Source organism: Alosa sapidissima, chromosome 21 (assembly GCF_018492685.1).
Source record: "Alosa sapidissima isolate fAloSap1 chromosome 21, fAloSap1.pri, whole genome shotgun sequence".
In the NCBI taxonomy this organism is placed as follows: Eukaryota; Metazoa; Chordata; class Actinopteri; order Clupeiformes; family Clupeidae; genus Alosa; species Alosa sapidissima.
Window position 1 is genome coordinate 22,064,071 of NC_055977.1, and position 20,957 is coordinate 22,085,027.

General features: G+C 43.6%; 1 protein-coding gene across 3 annotated transcripts; it reads right to left on the reverse strand.

The window, feature by feature from the left end:
• Positions 1–272: 272 nt before the first annotated feature.
• med30 (mediator complex subunit 30) lies at positions 273–19,834 on the reverse strand. Of its 3 annotated transcripts, none has more exons than XM_042077076.1 (6): positions 19,712–19,834; positions 18,696–18,912; positions 16,715–16,873; positions 11,746–11,853; positions 1,343–1,445; positions 273–1,294 (listed from the first exon to the last, which is right to left on the reverse strand). In XM_042077076.1, the coding sequence occupies exons 2-5, from the start codon at positions 18,864–18,866 to the stop codon at positions 1,350–1,352; spliced, it is 534 nt and encodes a 177-aa protein (XP_041933010.1). In that variant the 5' UTR covers positions 18,867–18,912; positions 19,712–19,834; the 3' UTR covers positions 273–1,294; positions 1,343–1,349. The 3 variants fall into 3 exon arrangements, with proteins under 3 accessions (XP_041933010.1, XP_041933009.1, XP_041933008.1); XM_042077075.1 differs by adding an exon at positions 19,033–19,102 and having other exon boundaries at positions 273–1,445; positions 19,712–19,750; XM_042077074.1 differs by having other exon boundaries at positions 273–1,445.
• Between the last annotated feature and the right edge of the window lie 1,123 nt (positions 19,835–20,957).

Here is a 20,957-nt window from a genome sequence, read left to right on the forward strand (position 1 = left end):
TCAAGTTTAACTAAAACAAGAATATGGAATTATGGAAAGTATATTGGCTTTCAAATTTTAGAAAAAACACATCCATTACAACTCAATCCCTTAACAACACCTTAATTAGAGATCTGGACATCATGCTGTGCTGCAGTGGTTGCTTCAGTTCTTTGAGTCAATCCTGAATTTGATCGCTCACAGAACACACAGGTTTGATTTGTGTTAGTCACAAATGTTCAAATTTCAGTGCTGTTATCTTTGGCAAAAAAGGAAGAAACCGTCCAAACAACTCATTTTACAGTCTGTATTTATTTCACCAACAGTTTGCATAATACCACAAAGGCATCGAGAGGGTAGTCTTTTTAGCCACGCCGATTTGCTTAATGAGGAGCATGGACAGAACACAAGCCACGCTTGTTCAAATCTGCCCCTTCATTCATATCAAAGACATATCTGTTCCCCTAGACTGAAATATGGCGTGAGGGCCTTTGTGGGATGTTGAGGACTATTACAGACAGTTTCCCCTGTTGTAAGAGCTATCCAAAGCTGCCAGCCAAAGCTGAGTTTCCCCTTTAGAAAAGCTATTGTATTATGAGGTTCCCAAACAGATATAAATAATAGAGAGAAGCATTGCATTAAAATCATAGCAGGATTTAAGACATTTAAGAGGTTTAGACAGCTAGAAAATAGAAAACAGTAAATCCACTTGATGGCCTGCTACTGACTTGTGGCAATAAACAGGCACACACAACAAATAACACACACCATCCTTCTCTGTGATAAAAAATCTTGTTACTTCTTAGCTACAACTCCATTGTGTTGGTGATATTTAAAATGTAACAGATGCATAATTCACAATCTATTTTAACTCATTATTTTAAAGATATGAAATACCTCTACATTAAATAATTGTTTTTTTTTAAATATACCACTACATAAATCACTCAGTTTCCAGGGATAAATAAATACAGGTTGCTTTCGTATCATACCAACTTCAACCCCAGGTGTCACCCTCATTTAACTATTCTGGTCTGTGTAAGCTCTAGTTATCCTTATCTTCTTTACAATCTCTACTTCTTCCCCCATTTTCCATTATTATCCTCTCTCTTCCACATGGTAGAAGTCTAATCTCTACCGTGAGTTCGTTTCTTTGCATGGTTAGAACAAGGTAGTTTTAGCTCAATTAGATGAACCTTTTTTCCCCTTTGAAAAATACAGCAGCTATCTTCAGAGTAAAAGAGAAAGGAAATGAGGAAGAAAGAGAGAGTGTGAGAGAGAGAGAGAGAGAGAGAGAGAGAGAGAGAGAGAGAGAGAGAGAGAGAGAGAGAGAGAGAGAGAGAGAGAGAGAGAGAGAGAGAGATGAGATTTTAGCTTCTCACAGCAAGCATCGAGTTGATCTCCCAGATGAGGTTCCTGAGTTGGTCCATTATCTGCTTGAGCTGCTGATTCTTCTGTCGGAGCTTCTGCAAATGAGAAAGGAAAGGGGCATCAGATAGTGCTGCTTGGAGGCCGCCACTAAATGTGTGGACTAGTGCTTTCCCTTAAGTGGTTAGAGCATGTCGGCTGTGCCCACATGTCTCTGACTCGCGAAAGGTGGAATCAAAGTGTTCAGTATGCGCCAGCAGACGAGGGGAGCTTTTATTTCATGTTTTCTTTAAGGGATGGGGAAAAAAGAGAAAGTCCCAGCAATCCTGCTTTTGTTTTCCCTTTTTAGGGCTGTCAGCACTGAAGAGAACTGGGCCAGAAGGTGCCGTCACATGCCCCTACTCTTTGTTGATGAAGTTCTTAGATGTGCTGACAGTCGCCAATTAGCCCATCACCTATGATCTTGAGCAAACGGCTCTTAGAAGCCGCCCAACTTCTAAAAGGCAAATTAAATTTGGAGGCCATTTGGGATTGGATGCCGTCCAACTTTGTGTTCGATCCTAAATGTTTAAAATGATAATATTTCAGTAGTGCTTTCTGTTACGCCTGCTGACATTTCAGTTCAGATGTCAACTGATGTGTGACTAAGTCTTTCGCTAATACGCAACACATTTATCAGAAGATACGCTTATAAAGTGTAGCCTAATAGTTCATGGCCATATCAGCACGTTTCACTCCCTTGCTTTGGGAAATCCATCAGTAGCTGGCTGGAAGCCTGCAATTCGGCCTTGAAATCAGCCCCTCCACACTCCCCCCCCCCCCCCCCCCCCCGTGTGACGAGGCACTGTGCCACCATATTGAAAATCCATTCAAGCTCCATTCCTGACTCTGTCACATTCCTTTAAGCGTGACTAATTACGAGCCATTTTGCGGCACAGATAACAATTCCTACAATCAATTTCATGGTCCCCTTAATGCGTGCCTTTTAGCTGACCCCTTGGAGGCATCGGAACGTTTTGGGATCGTTCTGGCGCGTCTCTCCAGGGGGTTCGCTCACACACACACCTGAAAATAAATTATCTTTCCTGCTTTATCTTTCCTATTAAGGATGCAGAGGCAAACACAGCTGTGGGGTGAAGAGGAAGGTTGAGGAGAAGTGGAGGAGAGTGTGGGCGGATGAATGATTGTAAGAGTTACTTAATTTCACTGAGGTTGCTAGTTTTACTTCTAAAAGTTTGATTAAAAAAAAAAAATAGATGAGGATTTTTTTGTGACTAGCCATTTTGCCAACGCAGTCAATAACTCACTCACTTGAAGAGTAGCACAGCAAGAGTTAAGAAAGTGCTTTCTGTTAGCAGTGTATTTGAAGAGGCAGGCATCTCGAAGTCACTTTCTGTTAGCAGTGCATTTGAAGAGGCAGGCATCTCGAAGTCACTTTCTGTTAGCAGTGCATTTGAAGAGGCAGGCATCTCGAAGTCACAGTGATTGTAGGGTGCAAACAGAGCCTGAACTTTAGCGTGCCCATTCGGCAAGCAAGATGACAGTCCAGAGGGGTCTGCACGTCTGTGCAGCCAACCAATGGTCTTTGGCTTGACCTTTCAGAGCGCTTTGCCCTCCAATCCTGCCATCCCGGTTTTGCAACCACACATCTGCATGCAAGGCACCTCAGCTTTTGTTTTCATCCTGCTGGTGGCCCCAACGGATGTATTTTAAAGATGATTTTAAAGATTTTTAACTAATAACCTCAGATATGCAGAAATAATATACAACTATCCTGGGGGATATTAATAATATCTAGGGTAATGTATATTCAATTGAACTGGCAAAATTGTATGACGAATTTTACTTAATATATCTTCCTATTTTGCAACGGCTGAGTAAGGAAGGAAGTAATGCAATACTTGTCGGTTCCTTGGGATTTGAAAGCATGGTTGTCAGATTCCTCTTTCTCGGCTTGACTCACCAATTGAGTCAGATGGACATGTGATGAGGGCACTGTAGACTCTTCTCATTAGAAGGGTAAAGTGAGAGAGAGAACCGCAGAGAAAGAGAGAGTGTCTGAGATAGATTTAAAAAAGAAAAACTTAAAGATTAAAAGAGAAAGTAAGAAACAGAGCAAGAGAAAAGACAGGCAGACAGCCATTTCAGTCAGTTTTTTTTACCCCTGCCGTCTGGGTGAAAATGATGAGACATTTTACAGTTGTCTGGTAAAAATAACATTCCAACATGTGCACAGTCACCAGAGCCAAACATTCTTGTGTTAAGTATTCTGGTACAAATCAAGTTTCCACGAATCAAGTTTCAACATTCAAGAGTCAAGCATCCTCAATCGACATGTACAAGCACAACCAATGCAGACAGGATCTTTCAACAGAAACAGACTTTGAACAAATTGCCTGAGTCATCAACATGGATATTTCCTCAAGACCTTAGCCAAAAAAAAAGAAGAAAGGAAAATGCTAACGAGCTTTGATAACTTCAATGGGGGACAGTTTGTCATAGGAAAACCAAGCTAGGGCTGAACAAGGGAGACTCATCTCTTCTTCTACCTGCTCTTTTCTTCTCTGTGACTCAAACAAGGAAAGAAATACATCAAAAGAAAAGAGCGGTCCTCGGTAATGTGGGCAGGGAGGAGCTTTTTTTGATCCACTGGCTTCCTATTAAAATTCTGGTTCTTTCAGCCCTGCCAAAAAAACAGCCGGTCTGGTCGAGTGACTGACAGAGCAGAGCTAGAGATTTGCACTTCGGCTCTGTGAGCAAGACATCCCTGCTTGCCTCCAAAGGCTCGTTTTTAGAAGCTAAAGCAGCAGCGTGGCTTGTGGCCTGTGATGAGACATCCATCCGACACTGAACACATCTGTCTGACAGTTACGATTCCCTGGCGGATGCCAAATGTCAAATCCTTGGTTTATTGCGCATTTGCTTAGGACCACGTAGCACTGGAAAATTGATTGACTGGTTATGTGGTATAGGTGTGCAGATGCTGTTTTTTTGTAATCAATACAGCAGATTTGTTGCAACAAGTCAAACCATGCCCATTTCCAATATGCAGCAAAAACCTTCTATGAGATTGGAACTGACTGTCCAAAACAGGTGTGACTGTCAAAAAGGTTTTCGGGCTGTAAACTTTTAGCGGTAAAAGCAGTGCTTCACTTTGGATTTAGGCTCGGCTAATCCGCCCTGTCACTGCAACTCAAATCGCCTCTTTTCTTCCAGCGGATATGGCTCAGAATTACAAGTGTAAGCGTCTGCATGTGCAGCAAAAGGATTAGGCAGATGCAAAGACGGAGGGGTGTGTGTGTGTGTGTTAGGGTGTGTGTGTGTGTGTGTGGGGGGGGGGGGTTCTTATAATACCGCTGTAGCGCCTCCTCGATCATCCGTCACTAGCTGTCACCACCACGACAGAATTTTCGGGTGGGCGGTGAAGAGACCGAGCGAGACGAGTTGGCTCGGCTTCGTCTCCGCCTGGTGGATTCTATCACTTGCGCCACCTCCCAGGCTTGGTCCATCACACGCTGGTAATTGGAGTCCTGCTGGGGTATGGAAGTGCATGGATGTGATAACACCGCATCCCCAACCCCAAAGTCGAGAGGCTTTCCTTTCTGTCTTTCCTCCCAGCGTAGTCTGTCTCTGGCATATCACAGGCTATGTTGGGAGTCCATCTCAAAATAGAGCAGAATAGCGAGTTCTTGTGGAGCTGGTGACACTGTTGTGTAATAGGTGTTTGAGGTGTAAAGAGTGTACGTGGGGGGAAGGTGTGTTTCCCTACGTTGCTGATATTTTCACCTTAGTGGGAAACCAGAGGCTTCTTTCTGCTGAAAAAAGAAAGACTCTTGAAAAACAAGAACAAAATGCTGAACCAAAATCTTTAAATTCACTGCGTCACCAGGTGGCTTTATGATGCTGGACATTGTATTGTTGCAGCAAATGCTGCGGTGTCAAAAATCCAGAATTGTGACTGATTTTTGCATGTGTGACTGTGAGGATTTTCTGTTGCGCAACATATGAACTAGTGGACAAAAAATAAATGGCAACAATGAAAAATAGAAATGGGTTCACTTACTCTCACATTTTACTAGGTATGTAATCATACACTCAACTCAAGATTCGTTTCATGATTTAAGTTCACAATGCGATTTTCTCAATTGTTTTAGTTGAATAAGCTGCAGTCAGTGTTTCCCGCAAGAAATATGTTAGTTAAGGTGTCTGATCGGGAGGTTGGGGCATATTGAGCTATGTAGCTTGTATTATAATATTCATTATTATTATTATATAAACTACTGATATAAAAAGAAAAAAATACTGTATTTCTTATTATTTATTCATGACAGCACACATTATGCTGATAGTATAACCTAGGTGTTGTTGTACACCCTGTGTGCACTGTGTGCTTACTGGCGGACAGCGTAGATTTTAACAGAATAGTGTTGTGTTTGGTAGTTGCACAAAGCTCTACAATGAAAAAACTATGAAGTTCGCAATTCATTTTTTTTTCTCAACCAGTTGTAATTTTCACGTGTTTATATATTTTTAGCCAATTCATGGTGCATCGTTACCATATAAACCATCACAGCCAGTAATATCATACGATGTCGATGGTAAAGATAACATTGACAGAGTGATTGTAGCACAGCATGTTTGAAAATAGCAACAACAATAACAACACCACTAACTTTCACAGCAGCAGCCAAATAAACCCACCTCTGGAGATGAATGCTCTGAAGCTACATTCATCTCTATTTAATCTCAGTGCAAAAAGTAGTTGCCTAAGCAGAATGCGCTCATTGATCCTTGTTCAGGGCTCATGTGAACTCCCTCTCCGTGTGGCTTTCATCGGGATGAATGATATTGATCATTCTCGGTTAGCGTCTTTGTTACCATGTTTACAGTGATTGTATGTCAGCTATATGCTTTTCAAATCCATAACTCTCCCAAGAGCCCAGATGATTTCTGGGAAGGAAACCGAGTGTTAGGACAAATGAAGAGTTGCCTAGAGATTGAACTGAGTTCCTCATGGCTTCATGGCCAATTGGTGACTCATAGTTTCATGGTTTTGTCCATGAACAACACATGATATATCTAATCCTAAATCTGAAGACTGAGGTTCACTAGGGAGAGCAGAATTGTCAACATACAAATATAGTCAAGTATAATAAAATGTTGCAGGATAAGACATGATCTTTATTGGAACTGGTACCTTTGACTGAAATTCATGAGTGTGTAACCTGCACGACAGGGTAATGGCCTATACTTGTGCAGGGACAGTCTATAGTCTAAGTTCAGTGGAGATTGGTGTAGGTTTTTACTAGACCAGATTCTAGTACTCACCCCAAAGACAACACACGCACCTGTGGATAAAGTTTATAATAAAAATATATAGTTTATTTCACAGGTCAAAGTCATTCAATTCAGTTGAATGTTTACTATTCTATTATGCTATTTTATATTTTATTGTTCTATTCTAATATTCTATTTATTGTATTTATATATCCATGTACTACTTTATATTTTTGTTCTATTTAATATCTAATTGTATTTTCCTTTTTAAAATACTTTTAATATATCATCCTAACCTTATACTATATTACCTAATATCTTGTCTTATATTTATTATCCAATATTATTATATTCTATAAATTAAACACAATAAAACCCAACCCAAAACAAAATGTGAGTGCACTCAAGAAAATAATAAAGAAAAGAAAATAAATGGAAAGGGGAAATGGTTCAGTCCAACTTGTGCAAAGTGCAATGTCCAGATCCTACCACAATCACAAGGGTAAGGGGATGTGTAGCCTAACAGGCAGTCCAAAAGGAAGGGGCAAGTTGATGTAGATGGTGATAATGGTGAATCCAGGACGATGAGGGAAATCCAGAAGGTATCCAAGAGTTCCAGGGCAAGGCAACAGGGGTTTGTTCGGGGTACAACAAAAACCAGTCAGGAGTCCAGTACCATGTACAAAATACAAGGGACAAGTCTTCTTTCTTCTTTCTTTTCAAAGGGAAGAGATCATCAAAGCTTTGTGCGGGGGAAGAGGATCTTTATATTGTTTTCCAATGTTCGTGTCCAAGTGTCCGTAGTTCCAAGTATCTATTATGATTTCGAAGTCGTCCGTATTTTAATTCTTCTCAATCTTTCTCTCCGTCTCTCATCAGACGTAGTGCTACTTCTTCTTCATTTACCGGTTTTCTGTTGTTGTTTTTTAACATTTGTCTCGTGCACGCATGTAGGGGCTACCAGGGAATTATTGCGCATCATAATGGGAAGTGGCAATTCCTTGGGTTACAAGTGCAAAAGAAATCATGGAAATGGCTCAGCTGGAACATGGGCCTTCACTTATTTTATAACCTATGACACAACATGTCTTGTCAGATAAAAGAGAACACCGGAAGAAGAATGAAAACACCCCAAGCTTTCAACAGAAGTTACTTTCTCTTAACATCTTCTCCCATCTATCTTTTTGTAACTTTTAAAAAAGGGATATACCCAAGTTCAGAAGTTCATGAAATCTTCAAAGCGACGTTTAGGATTTCAACTAGGACAAGGTAAGATCAAACAGACATGTCCCGAAGGGCAGAAACAAAGCACTCCTCGATTGATGGAAAGAGATTCATGACATCTGCTGAACATTAGGCCATTTTATTCCCCCTGCAGCAGCAATCTGATTTATACCATGGAGCAAGGTCAACAAGCTCTGAGGGTCAGGGTAAAAGAGCAAAAGTCAAGTACAGGAGAATGAGGGAAGAACCAGAATAGCAATTTTCATTGCTATTCTGAGACGACTGAGACGACAGCTTAAGGTAGATGGATGAGCTAATCAATGAAATCAATACCTTTCCAATTCCATTTGAGAGGGCTGTTTTCTTTCCACTCGTCTTTGTGATAAAACAGCTGCATTGACTTCTGAAGAGACTGACACTCGTGACAGGCGGCCAATGAAAAACAGTCAATTCTGTTACATTTCATTTGCAGCAATACAGCTGAATTTCATACACCGTCACTTCCACTTAAAGGGAGGCTCTGAACGCGAAGCACTCAAGATCTTCTTTTCAAGAATCCACGTTTTGACTCCCAGTCAAATCGTCACAAATACTGAGATGGATCTCAAATTGGTAGGTGGCAGTGGAGAGCAAAAACGTGGGTGAGGTTTGGAGGTAGACCATGGGAGAGGTTGAGAGGTGCTGGAGGAAACAGTGAAGAGAGAGAAAGACAGGTAGAGACAGAAAATAAGAGATGGAGGAGAGGTAGGAGGGAGAGAGAGGCCTTTCATCTTTGTCTTGGCTGTCAGGACTTTACAGCATCTAGGTCCGATCATCAGTTCAATGGCAGCATGCAAAAAATCATGCTGAAGATGACTTACAAAAAAAAGCAAGGTTTGGGATGTCTTAGAAGATGAAAGGCTGAGTAATTTGTCTTTAAAGTCTCAAACAAGCCAGCGATTTTTTTCACTCTGTTCCCGCCCCGAGGACCCCACAGAGCTGTAGGGGTTGCCAAACGAGCCAGCGGAGTTCTTGTTTTGATCGCACTTCAGACCCAGAAGCTCCACCAACCTTGCCTGCTGGTGCGCTATACACTCACCCTGCCGCTGTCTCAGATCACACAGACACTACATCTCTCAAATTCTCTCTCTCCGTCTTTCTGCTGGTCATTAACAGGTGGAAACATCACCACTGGTCCAATGATGGTGTTGTTTCCTACCCTAACGCAACTTGAGCTCCTGACTAGGCAATTAAATGGTCTTTTAGCCTCGTCTTCCCTGCCATTAGCTGACCCTGGAGAGAGTGGGCGTCTGCATAAACCCGGAACACAGCACAACAATGAAAACACGGTTTGAAATTAACTCCACTCTGGACGCTACTTGGCCAAGAAGTGTGTTCTCGATCTGGAAATTGCTCCCTAGATGAACCGACAACACACCCCCAGCCCACCCCACTCCAACCTCTAAACATGCCATGTTCTTTCGCCTCTGACCCTCTGTGTTCCAATTAAAGGGTTCTGTTGAGCAAAACACTCTAATGGGCTACATGGGCTAATGACGCAAGAGACCAACACACAGCTTGTTCTTGTGTATAACCTATATATGTTTATATGTAAAGGATGCAATGAAGTGTCTGGCTGGGTATGTGAATAATGGCACATGTCTATGTATTTGTAAGATGCGGTGCACAAACTGCATGTGTGTGTGTGTGTGTGTGTGTGTGTGTGTGTGTGTGTGTGTGTGTGTGTGTGTGTGGGGGGGGTTGTGTGTTCTCTCCCCGCTCATCCCCACTCTCAGAGTCTCATTACCGCGGCACGGTCAGCTTGTTTATTTACCACGGCGCGCCGGGGCTGGCACAGAGCCCGCCGGCCCGGACCTTAGGGTCCTTCGCACCTCAGATAAGGGCCAAGCCGCAACACTAGCTGGCTGGCAAAATTCATTATGCATGCATCCACAATTCTGGAGAGGCTCAATTTTGAAATTACCATTAACATTCTTTTTTCTCCCCGTTTTCTCTCTCATTGGAATGAAGAGGACAGATGCGGTAATTAACAGGGTATTAATAAATAGCGAGCAGGGCGGGAGAGGAGGTGGTGGTGGTTGTGGAACGGGGTGGAGTGAGGTGGGGTGAGGGCAGGGATGGAGCGAACAAGTAGCGAGACAGCGAGGGAGTGAGGAGGAGAGAGAGAGAGAGAGAGAGAGAGAGAGAGAGAGAGAGAGAGAGAGAGAGAGAGAGAGAGAGAGGGAGAGGGACGAGAGCTGTGGAGAATTAATAACAGCCAAGATCTCTCCAAGGCCTTCTTAATGGGCTGTGACAGGAATTTATTCACACTTAGGCTGCTATTAAATCAAAGAGCAGGCCTAGTGGTGACAGCGGACTACTGAGGATGCACTGTGGATGGCCTCTCACATCTGATTGGGGGATCCTTGGGGACGGTCCATCTCAGAGAAAGAGACGAGATGGAGGAGCAAAAAAGACAGCGAGAGAGATAGATGAAGCGAGGGAGCACAGAAAAGATTGCATACTGTAGCTCTTGTCCTTGGAAAATTAGATAATAAACCTCAAGCAGGGACTGAAGACCAAACCATCACATTCTTCTGGAATGACTTTGCTGACATTAGCCTGATGTGTTCAAATACCTTTTCTGTGTCACTCTCGAACAGAGGAGGCATTGTTCTGACTGGAGAAGGTCATATTCAAGCCTAAGGGTTTTCACTAGTAGCTTGATTACCAAGTAGCATTTCACTGCAATCACGGAATTAGGGAGGCAATGGCAGTCCTCATGGAAACAATTAGGTGACCTGATAGATTGTGTAGAAGGTCTTCAGAGCGAAAAGAAAGACTCCTTTTAACACAGACACTGTGGTCGTTGCAGCAGCAAAATCACTTAAGAGCAAAACAAAGAGTGAATTATTCCAAATAATGGCATTACTGCCGAATGTGCCATGGTTTGAACCAACACAAAAGCAGTCTGGTGTGTGTCCTACAAACGGGATCTGATTCTCCCTAGACGCAAGGCCAAAAACGAAAACAAACACCTCCCTCATCCCAACCATTTCCATCGTGTCCACCACGGCCTTTCCTCTCATTCAGCACGACTCTCTTCCAGCTCGCCCTCAGAGCAGATTATTTGCTCAGGTCTGCCTGACGAGAGGTGTGCACTGTGCAGTCAGTGCCGCTGCTCCTGCTGCTGCTGTTGATGCTGCCGGTGCGGACAGATGCAGAGAAGCTGCCGGAACATCTGTTCAGCGCATTCCACATGCGTGGCTGCGCGCCTGCCGGGCTAACTGGATTTGATTCCCCGAACATATTGGCCTTCACTCGAGCAGTCGGGAGCAGCTGGACAGCCCGGACAGCCAGCAGCCCAGCGGAACTGAAGAGACATCAGCATGACATGACTGTGTGTGTGTGTGTGTGTGAGAGAGAGAGAAAGATTGTGTCAGCTGTGTGCGTGTAAGGTAGAGGCAGTAAGAGACAAGATGAAGATTGCAGGCAAAAAAACGTGTGTGTGTGTGTGTTTGTGTTTGTGTGTGAGAGAGATTGTGTCAGCTGGGTGCGTGTGAATTAGAGGTATTGAGAGACAGAAGGATGCAGATCACAAGCAGAGACTGTGTGTGTGTGTGTGTGTGTGGGTGAGTGAGTGAGAGAGAGAGAGAGAGAGAGAAAAACATAAGGAAAGGAATCAAAAGAGAGTGAAGATGACAAAGAAGAGAATGGAGAAATAGAGAAAGCATACCAGGAACAGTTTAACAAAGTTGTTAAACTACAGGACTATGTGACTTAAAAAGTAGCCTTACTCTATTCCAATAATGTACCACAATCCCGACTCCCTGTAGCTGATCAGAACAGCCACAGCAGGCCTCCACATCCCAGGTTAACACACAGAGCACCACTCCACAGAGGTCAGAGCGCACTCACCTTGTTGACCTCCAGGACCTCCCTCCTCTCCTCGCTGGCCGCACGCGTCTGATTGGCTGATCGCTCATCAAGCTTGGAGCTGTCATCCTCCACGTACGGAATGAGCTGCTGTGGAAAGGAAAGGGGGAGGGTGGAGTGAGACTTCATCTGCAGGCTGACACATATCAGGGCTGAGGTAGGAGAGTGTGTGTGTGTCTGTGTGTGTCTGTGTGTGTGTGTGTCTGTGTGTGTGTGTGTCTGTGTGTGTGTGTGTGTCTGTGTGTGTGTGTGTGCGTCTGTGTGTGTGTGCGTCTGTGTGTGTTTGTGCAGTAGTGGTGGTGGCTAGAGATATCGCCTGGCCATTCATCAGCCTCCTACCTATAAAGAAAACGACCTTATTATGAGCACCGGTCATGGTGGCTCAAAATGGAGGAGGAGAGAGGGTAGGGCCGAGGAATAATTTATCCCTGATGACACAGTTAAATTCAACCACAAAGGGCTTTCTTTCTCAACACTGTCAAATCGGCTCGGTGGGGACTCAGACTCAGTTTGACTTTGACATGACACAACTGACAATGCGATATGACACGCGAGGATGTTGCCATCTTCCCTTTGCATTGATGTTAATGGGAACACATTATTATTCAGGGAGGTAGAGTGGGAGAGAGAGAGAGAGAAATCTGAAGGTGTTGTTTTGCACCATTTCCTGATATGCTGTTTGGGCGGAAAAGCAGTAGTTTGATGAATTTGTCTGGACTCACTCCAGCCCCTTTCTCCATCCCTCACACACACACACACACACACACACACACACCCACACACACACACACACACACACACACACACACACACACACACCTCCAAGCCCAAGTAAGAATTGTACTGACACACTGACACCTGCTGGTGTAATGAGAGGAGGGTGAGGAAAGACCGTCGCTGCTAAGTCCTGAAGTTGGTCACTCTGGATCAGTGGTCCCCAAACTTTTTCTTCCGAGGGCCAGCTTACTATGCCTGGCTCTAAGAGAGGGCCAGAGACTCGGAGTATATCCGTAACTAAATAGCTTAGTGCTGTGAACAACAACAGTCTACCTTAGTTGAATATTCCATTACATTTAATCATAGGCTACTGCAATTTAATACCATTGTTAGCTGTGTTTATATTGCAATCATGCCATATCAGTGTAAAATGTAGCTCAAATGAAAAATACTAAAAAAGACTTTAGCATTTCCAAAAGTATTAGCAGGGAGTCCCAAAAGTATATTTTATTTAAAATGTGTGAACTCTGTGTCTCAAGTTGTGAACAAGCAATATTCTACAAATAATTTAAAGTTCTCAAACTATGAGAGTTTTATGAAGTGCTGGCAAAAACAGCACTTCATGTTCGAATGACCACCATTCGAACTTTCACTCACCTGATGAGAACTTTGTGAATTGTGAATTTGGAAGAAAATTTGAACGAGTGAATAAAAAATAGAAATAATTATCCCAGGAAGTCCCAGAAATATGACTTGAATAGAAGTTAGTTAGTTATTAACAATTCATTTGATAAACGTTTAGAATACTTTTAGCACTGATGCAGTCAGCATAGGCCTCTTACATTGTTTGTAGGTAAGCCTACATCTTATTCCGTTTTCGATGGTAAATGTGAAACAGCGCCAAAACCACCAGTGGACAAAAAGAGTATTACATGTGTACTGTTAAGACTCGCCATAGAGAATGAATGGGGGAAATTACGGAGGTTATAGTTTGACGATGTCGTACTATCGTGTGGACCAGATGCTATATAACACAGACATGTTTTGGGGGGCCACCCAAAATGAGGTGGCGGGCCGTATCCGGCCCGCGGGCCGGCCGTAGTTTGGGGACCACTGCTCTGGATGAAGAGGATGTGTCATAATACACAAAACCATCCATCATCCAAAGATGTTCTCCAGATGTCCACCAAATGAAACATTTTTGTTGCGCTTACAAAATAAAAACGGGCTGGGTGGGTGGTGCGGGAGCCAAGTTTGTTTGAAGTCACTGCATCATCTCGCAACATGCCAACTGGGAGCTCTGGGTGCACTTGAAGCCCGGCTTGGCAAAGTTCCGTCGCCGTGCGTCAGGGCTCCGAAAAGCAATCCAGGAAGTTGACTCATGCGCTTGACTGGACTGACAGCAAAGCCACGGGCAGGGGCAAGTAGCCTCGCCGACCAATGCCAACTGGGCATATATAATCCGCCAGCAACATTCATTTCACTCAGCCTTACATTCATCTGCCAGTGTGCGCTCCGCAAAGCTATGACTCACCCCCTGGCAAACAGGCAACACTGTGAATAACGAGCGAGTTTGAGAGAAGAAAATACATTAAGACTACAAGTCAATAAAATATATGGCTATATGCGAGATGGTTATAAAAGGGCTGCTGCTGAAGCTTATTGGGTGGCGGCTTTATGAAGACTCGCAGCTTCAGTGGAAGCTCTGTGGCCAAGGGGAGGACGAAGGTAGAAGGCCGCTCTTGGCAGCAGACGCAGGGGGGGGGTTATGGAGACGTGTAGCTTATAGGCATGATGCTGAGGGAGAGATGCGGTTTCCTGTCGGCCTGACAAAGATGAATATGCCACAGAAACAGCGACAGCAGGCAGGGGAGAAAGAGAGAGATGGGGGAGAGAGAGAGAGAGAGAGACCGAGAGAGAGCACAACAGTGGGGGAGAGAATAAGGCAGACATAGAGAGTGAGAAAGAGAAGGGGGGGATGGCAAGAGAGAGCAAACCAAGAGCAATTGAAATGAACTGAAATGAAATGACATGGCCGCATGCAGCGCAGGAAATTCCAGCTTGCTGAGGAGGCCCCGGCGCGCTCAGCCTTCCCCGCTCGGAAAAAGCGCTGACGTCGGCACCGCTCCGCCAGCTGTTCCCCCTCTCTCCCGACTGCCGCCTTAATTAGCCAGCCGTGAGCCAGCGCTGACAGAATCAATTATTCCATCTCCAGTGCGCGAGAGACGGAGAGAGAGAGAGAGAGAGAGAGAGCACACCTGAATGTCAGACGGCAGCAGGAAGCCAATGTAAACATCAGCAGCAGCAGCAGCCCCACCATCTCTGGATTTATGCACAAATAGGACAGAAAATGTAAAGGAGTTCCACAAACTCTGCCAAAGCAGCAGCAACAATGAAGTGCAGTGAAACTGGAAGGTTCCATAACTAGCACCAGCATTTGGCAGTTTTCCTCCCATATTGCTTTTGTTTGGTGAATAAAAAAAATAGATCTGGAGGTGGAAATAGATACACTGAGAATTATTCCTAGTCACCTGTGCAGTAGTGTCACCCCATAGAGATACCTCACGCATTACTGATTTATACAACAGCTGTGCCACATGCACCTGTGTCTCCCCAGACTGATACCATTAAGGCTCCTTTCTGCAGGTGCCTAAAAGCAGCATTAGGGATGTGTGTAGTCAAAAAAACAAGCAATCCAACTACTGAAAAGGCATGAGAGCAAAAACCTTACAAACACCAGAAGTTGCCACTAGTAAAGACGTGCTAGACTACAATGCAATGTAGCTGTCCATGTTTGGGTCTGACCCGGACTACAGAATTTACAATTTATCGACTTGACAATTCATAACTTAGGCTGCTAGTTGGACCAGCATCCGTATCCCCAGTTAACATCTCCTGCTGTTCACCCACCAAGCATCTCAGAGTGTTCACAGCTAAGTAAGGCAACCAGCGTTCTCTCTTTCTACATATGTCACTTTCTACTACAAACAGTAGAGTGAAGCCTCCTCCTAGACTTGAGTTTCCTGGAAGGATCATTGAGCAGCTACCACAGTAACTAAGGAAGAGAATATTCAAAATGACAGTCTGTAATTTAAAAACACTAACTATTTAACGCTTTTAGAAAATACACCCAGCCCAGACCAATTTAAAGAAGGGGCACAGCATGAGCAGCAGGTCGACCGTTTTGTTTGTGATTTCCGAGCTCCGGTCATTACGGACCATTCTCCTTATGGGGCTGGTGGCTCACACGTTCGTTCTGCTCAGTAATTAGAGGAGCCAGAGACAGCATGTGAGCAATGGTACAGGTCACCTGGGTGCCGAGTGCTTTCATCAGACAACCTACATGACTGGGGAACTGGTGTCAGTAAATTGGGAGGAAACACTGGGAGCGGTGAAATGCGCCGGGCAATTAAATTGTGCACTTCATCATCTGTGATGGAGATTCCCGCAACGTGGTCCTGACAAGCAGGCAGTCGTGTATCTGGCGGGGATGAGATGGGGGAAGATGGGAAGGGGAGAGGGGGCGAAAAAACAGGATTTTTCAGCTAGCTTCTTCTCACCACCGTCTCCCAGTGGAAATAACCTACATACATGAAACCAAACAACATTCTCATTATCCTCTCCCCTCACACACTTACTGGATAACACACACACAAATACTCGCACTGCCACCCCTTCGAACGTACACACTCTCTCACTTTTACACACTCTCACTCGCTCGCGCTCTCTCACACACACACACACACAGCTGGATACTGTTTTCCGTCTGCCTCAGCAGCAGGATGCTGTTACCATGTTATCTGTATTCATAGGAGCACAGCACAACTTTCACATTGTGAACTCCACTCTATTTCTCGGTTTCACCATAATCCAGGTAATTGAGCATTATACAGATTATGTCAAAATGTGTTTGTGACCCAGCTTTTACCTTTGCTATGTTAGTTCCATTTTCATTTTGTGTTTTATTTGACTATGCACAAAAAAAACCCCAAAGAGATAGCACTCTTACTGCCAGGCTTTCTACTTTGAGGATTATCCTTAGTGAGACTTCTTGCTGACATGTGCGCAAAACAAAACAGGCAGACAGAAACCATGGAAATAAACTTTCAAAGAAAAACCTAGAGTATCTATGTGCTGATGAGGTTCTAGCTGTAACACTCCAACTACAAATTAGCACACACAGGCATGCATGCAGGCCGGCAGGCAGGCACACTCCAACACAACCATTGCTCACCTCTGGGGGTACAGGTTCCAGGCCAGCACAGTTCTCGATGCACTTGTCGTAGACCAGCCGCAGCTTGCGGAAGAGTACGGAGAGCATGCGCAGGTGCTCCTGCAGCTTGCCCAGTCGGTCCTGGTGCGTGGTGGGGTGGTATGTCACCCCATTCGGCAGCTTAGGGCAAAGAGAGAGAAGACGCAACCTTTCATGTACACTGAATGGAATTGAACTCCTTCTCCTGGAGACATCATCCTTAATGCAGAGTACGATTTACCCCAGCGGCTAAGTGTGAATTTGTACATTTACATTTCCGGTCAGAAATGCCCAAACCAGTAACTTAGGGTCCGTGCTTGTTTGGTGCCTCAAGCTTTTATAAAAGACCCCAACGCTGCCAAAAACATTGATGCCAGGTATGTATCATTTGAGCATAAAATTGATTTTTGATTGATAAGACAAATTTGAACATGAAATTGAACTGTATTCAATGTATTATTAATACCTGTAGTTTCATTGCTTCTAGGCATAATTCTAATTGCAGATGGCTTGCCATACCTTTAAATGTTAAAACAGCTTGCCATGGCCCTGCCAAGTTATATACTGGTCATGGACGTCAGCAATTGCAGCCTAATTAAAACATATCCCATATGCCTGTGTTGGGAATGTTTTGATTCACAGTGCTAGTAGGCCTTTTAACTTTGCAACTATGCTCTAACATTAGGCTACCTCCTCTCAGAGCAGCTTAATTATCAATAACATGCAGTGGTGGTTCCGTAGCCTCTTTGACAGCTCCAGAATATCAAAGTAGAGGTATGTTTGTAACCTGCATATTAATATTTTTACAAGAAAACTTTAAGCATGATCTTCAAATTCATTGTGATGCTGTATGGGCCTCATGCAAATAAAAGATGAATGTCATAATGTCACTATGTAGCCTAGTGCAGAAGTTTTCACATTACAACTTTGCTGATAAAAGTCAGTTAGTGCATTTGCAAGCTTTGTATGTAAACTAGGCTGTTGATGTTGTTTCATAGCCTTTTGCTTGTGCATAGTTATTGCTAGATTTTGACTAGAGCTTGTGCTTTTAAAGTAGACTACATGGCATGGGCTCACACGAGCTGTCAAACACAGTCTACTAACCTATGTGTAATACCCCTCTGCTTTAAGCAAATTCATCTTGAAGTGTTTATGTTAGCTAACTGTATAGGATGTGGTGCTATCAGAGCAATACCTTTGAGATGGCGCATGATGTGCAGTGATGCCTCATATTTAAAAAGAAAATGCCAGAGATTGAAGTGGCACCGTTATTCGATGATCATTTGCGTCAGCACCGATGCCATAGTTTTGGTGCCCAACCCTATTCCTGACTACAGATGTTTATGTTTATGGTATTTAGCAGATACTTTTCACCCAAGCGACTTACAATGACATTAACAGTTTATAGTGAAATCAAATATTCTAAAAACACCAATATTATCAACAGACTGAATAAAATTTAAATGAAAAACTGCGACTCTATAAGGAAAAATGAATTAGCCCTACTTAGAAACAAGGTAAACAGATCAGTCTTAAGAGGCTGGCTGGATGAATTCTGGCTGCAACAGGAAGCCAGTGAAGAGTAACCAACCGAGGAGTTTCATGTGTCTTTTTTGGCTGATTAAAGACTAGACGTGCCGCTGCATTCTGAATCATGCAATGGTCTCACTACGCAAGCAGGTAGGTCAGCTAACAATGCATTGCAATAACCCAGTTTGGTCAGAACTATGGCCTGTACAAGAATATTTGCAACAACTGCAACAGATCAACTCTAACAGGTCTCATGCTGTGATGTTCAGTATAATCAAAAATCCATAGCTTTTGTAAGAAAATTAGCCCTCTCAGTTCCTAAAGCGCAAAATACATTGAGGAGTCTTGACTTGTGGTAACTGTGGTAGGCTGTGACATTTCCAGACTTGGTAATCTAATTTGGCTCTTGATAGCCATGATGGGGTGGGGTCACCTGCATGTTTCTCAGCAGCTGAAAAATCTCCATGGTCCTTAAAACGATGTCCTGCACCGTCTCCTGACCGATGCGACAGAGGGAGGCTGTGTTAACATCTCGGGCAGCCTGCGCCTGTTGCCCGGGGAACTGAGATGTCATGCCGCCGGCGGCAAGAGGAGGCGTTGTCATGGAGACAGGGAAACTGGATTACTGGCGGATGCACACTGTCGCATGCCTATATAAAAACGATAAGGTAAAGAAAGAGACGCGTCATGTGAATAATCGGTCTTGACAGAGCGAATTTCATTGATACCGATTAGTTATTTAAGCCTACTTATCAGTTTGTATAACCCACCAGGTCTACTCGGACTGACAGAGTGCAGCCAAGACATCACAGTCAGCATCAACATCCACGCTGGCAACTCCTAGCATGTAACTTACGTTAGCAGAGCTGAGTCTTGAGTTGAATTACTGTACCGTACAGTCCATATGCCAATGCCAATACCAACATAGGGTGTAAGCTCAAAACTTGGCGTTAGTGAACGTTAGCTACAAAACTTGGCGTTAGTGAACGTTAGCTACAACTCGTAAACTTAATTCAAGTTAACGTAATCTAACAGTGTTGACAATACCATGCGTCTAACAATGTTTACAATACCAGACTGTAACGTGAAGTTAACAAACATCAGCTAATGCTACGCATGGTCACGTTGATCTAGGTCACGTTGACAGTTTATAGAGTAAATTGGGCTATGAACTTTACTTGACTGCATCTAATGGTAACGGCTTGGATAATTATCGTGCCAACTGGCTTGATAACTTAAACTAATTCGTTACTGTCTGTCAACCACGTAACAAACTGTCTAGCTAGCTATGTTATCCTTGCTGGCTAGTTAACGGTATTATGTTGTCTGCACATTTGCAGAGATGACGGTTCCTATAGTTTGGATTCATTCACATAAGCCTGTCACCAGGATATCTTTTAAAACTACAACCATTCATATCCAGTAAGAGTGCAACGGAGATTAGCCAACCTTTGAAGATTTTCCCCCCTCAGTTCTGTTTCATTTGTTAAAATGACATTCTTCTTTTGCTTCTAATGTGTTCAGCTGTCTCAAGGAAACCTCGCGATACAAATTTAAGCCGTATAGTGTGTAAAACAAGCGCACTATAATACCATCGGTTCTTGATAATATAAAAATACAGTGTTGTACTTTTGTAATTGTGTTGTTATCGGTAAAAGAAAAGAAAAGGTATCCGATTAAAAACTATCGTCACCACTTGAGTGGTTTCATAAAACGTAAAATACGAATAAATAGAGAAAATGTGGTAGGCCCAATACCGCGTCAAGTAAATGACTTTCCCTTATAAAGTCTCTGGCTCCACCTAGCGTCCACTATACCAAACTGAGACTCTTTGTCATGTCAAACTGGAAAAGGTAGTCCTTCTTTCAGGTGACTTCATCAAGTTCTCACAGCTTGGCCTCTGTCTGACATTCTGTCTAATGTATGTCATTCTGAAACATTGCATTATTCTTACCATAGCCTACCAGAAATGTTGAAGAAACTTGTAATAGTCCATGAGCCAGGGCCCCAAATTTGGGCCATCGGTATCATCTGGGGGGACTAAGTCTCATAGTGATTTTTGGCAAGGTATACACCCCTAGTACTAGAAAAATCACGATAGCAATGCAGGGGTGGTAGCGAAATCACTTTTTTCAGCTCATGAAGTTACTAACTAACCTGACTCTCGCCAGATGAATTTCGTTCCGCTTAGCTCCGCCTAGCTTCACTCACATCCATCTGGGACCTCTTCCATTGAGAGTGATTTCTGCACCCGATTTTACGGTACAGCCAATCAGAACGCAGGGCGGGAGTTTCATAGATGTGACATAGCGTAGAAGCGACTGTGAGACTGTTATCAGCGTCACGGGTTGGCTTCGATGTGAGTGGTTGAAGTAGCACGTCAATAGATGATGGACAAGTGGCTTATTCAATCATATGCAAGTATTTTTTGATTAGGCCCAGCCTTCTGAAGCAACACTCCAATGGATTGGTCCCAGATGGATGAGTGGAGCTAGGCGGAACGAAATTCATCTGGCGAGAGTCAGGTTAGTTACTAACCCCCTAAGATAAATTCCGTTTTTTAAATCTGGTGTATATCTTGTTTCATCTCATGGTAGGGATATTGTCAATATTCTATAATATGGTGCTTGGTATCATTGGAAAGGGGACCTTTTAGGCTTTTCATTTAAGCCCAGTGCTGAATCTGTCTGACAAA

What these genes read in the sequence shown, in the direction of transcription:
- med30 (XM_042077076.1), bottom strand. Translation starts at nt 18,866, where the DNA reads ATGACAACGCCTCCTCTTGCCGCCGGCGGCATGACATCTCAGTTCCCC. An exon ending in TGGAACCTGTACCCCCAGAG is followed by an intron (nt 11,854 to 16,714) that starts GTGAGCAATGGT and finishes TCCTTTCCACAG; the next exon opens with CAGCTCATTCCGTACGTGGA. An exon ending in AGGTCCTGGAGGTCAACAAG is followed by an intron (nt 1,446 to 11,745) that starts GTGAGTGCGCTC and finishes TCTCATTTGCAG; the next exon opens with AAGCTCCGACAGAAGAATCA.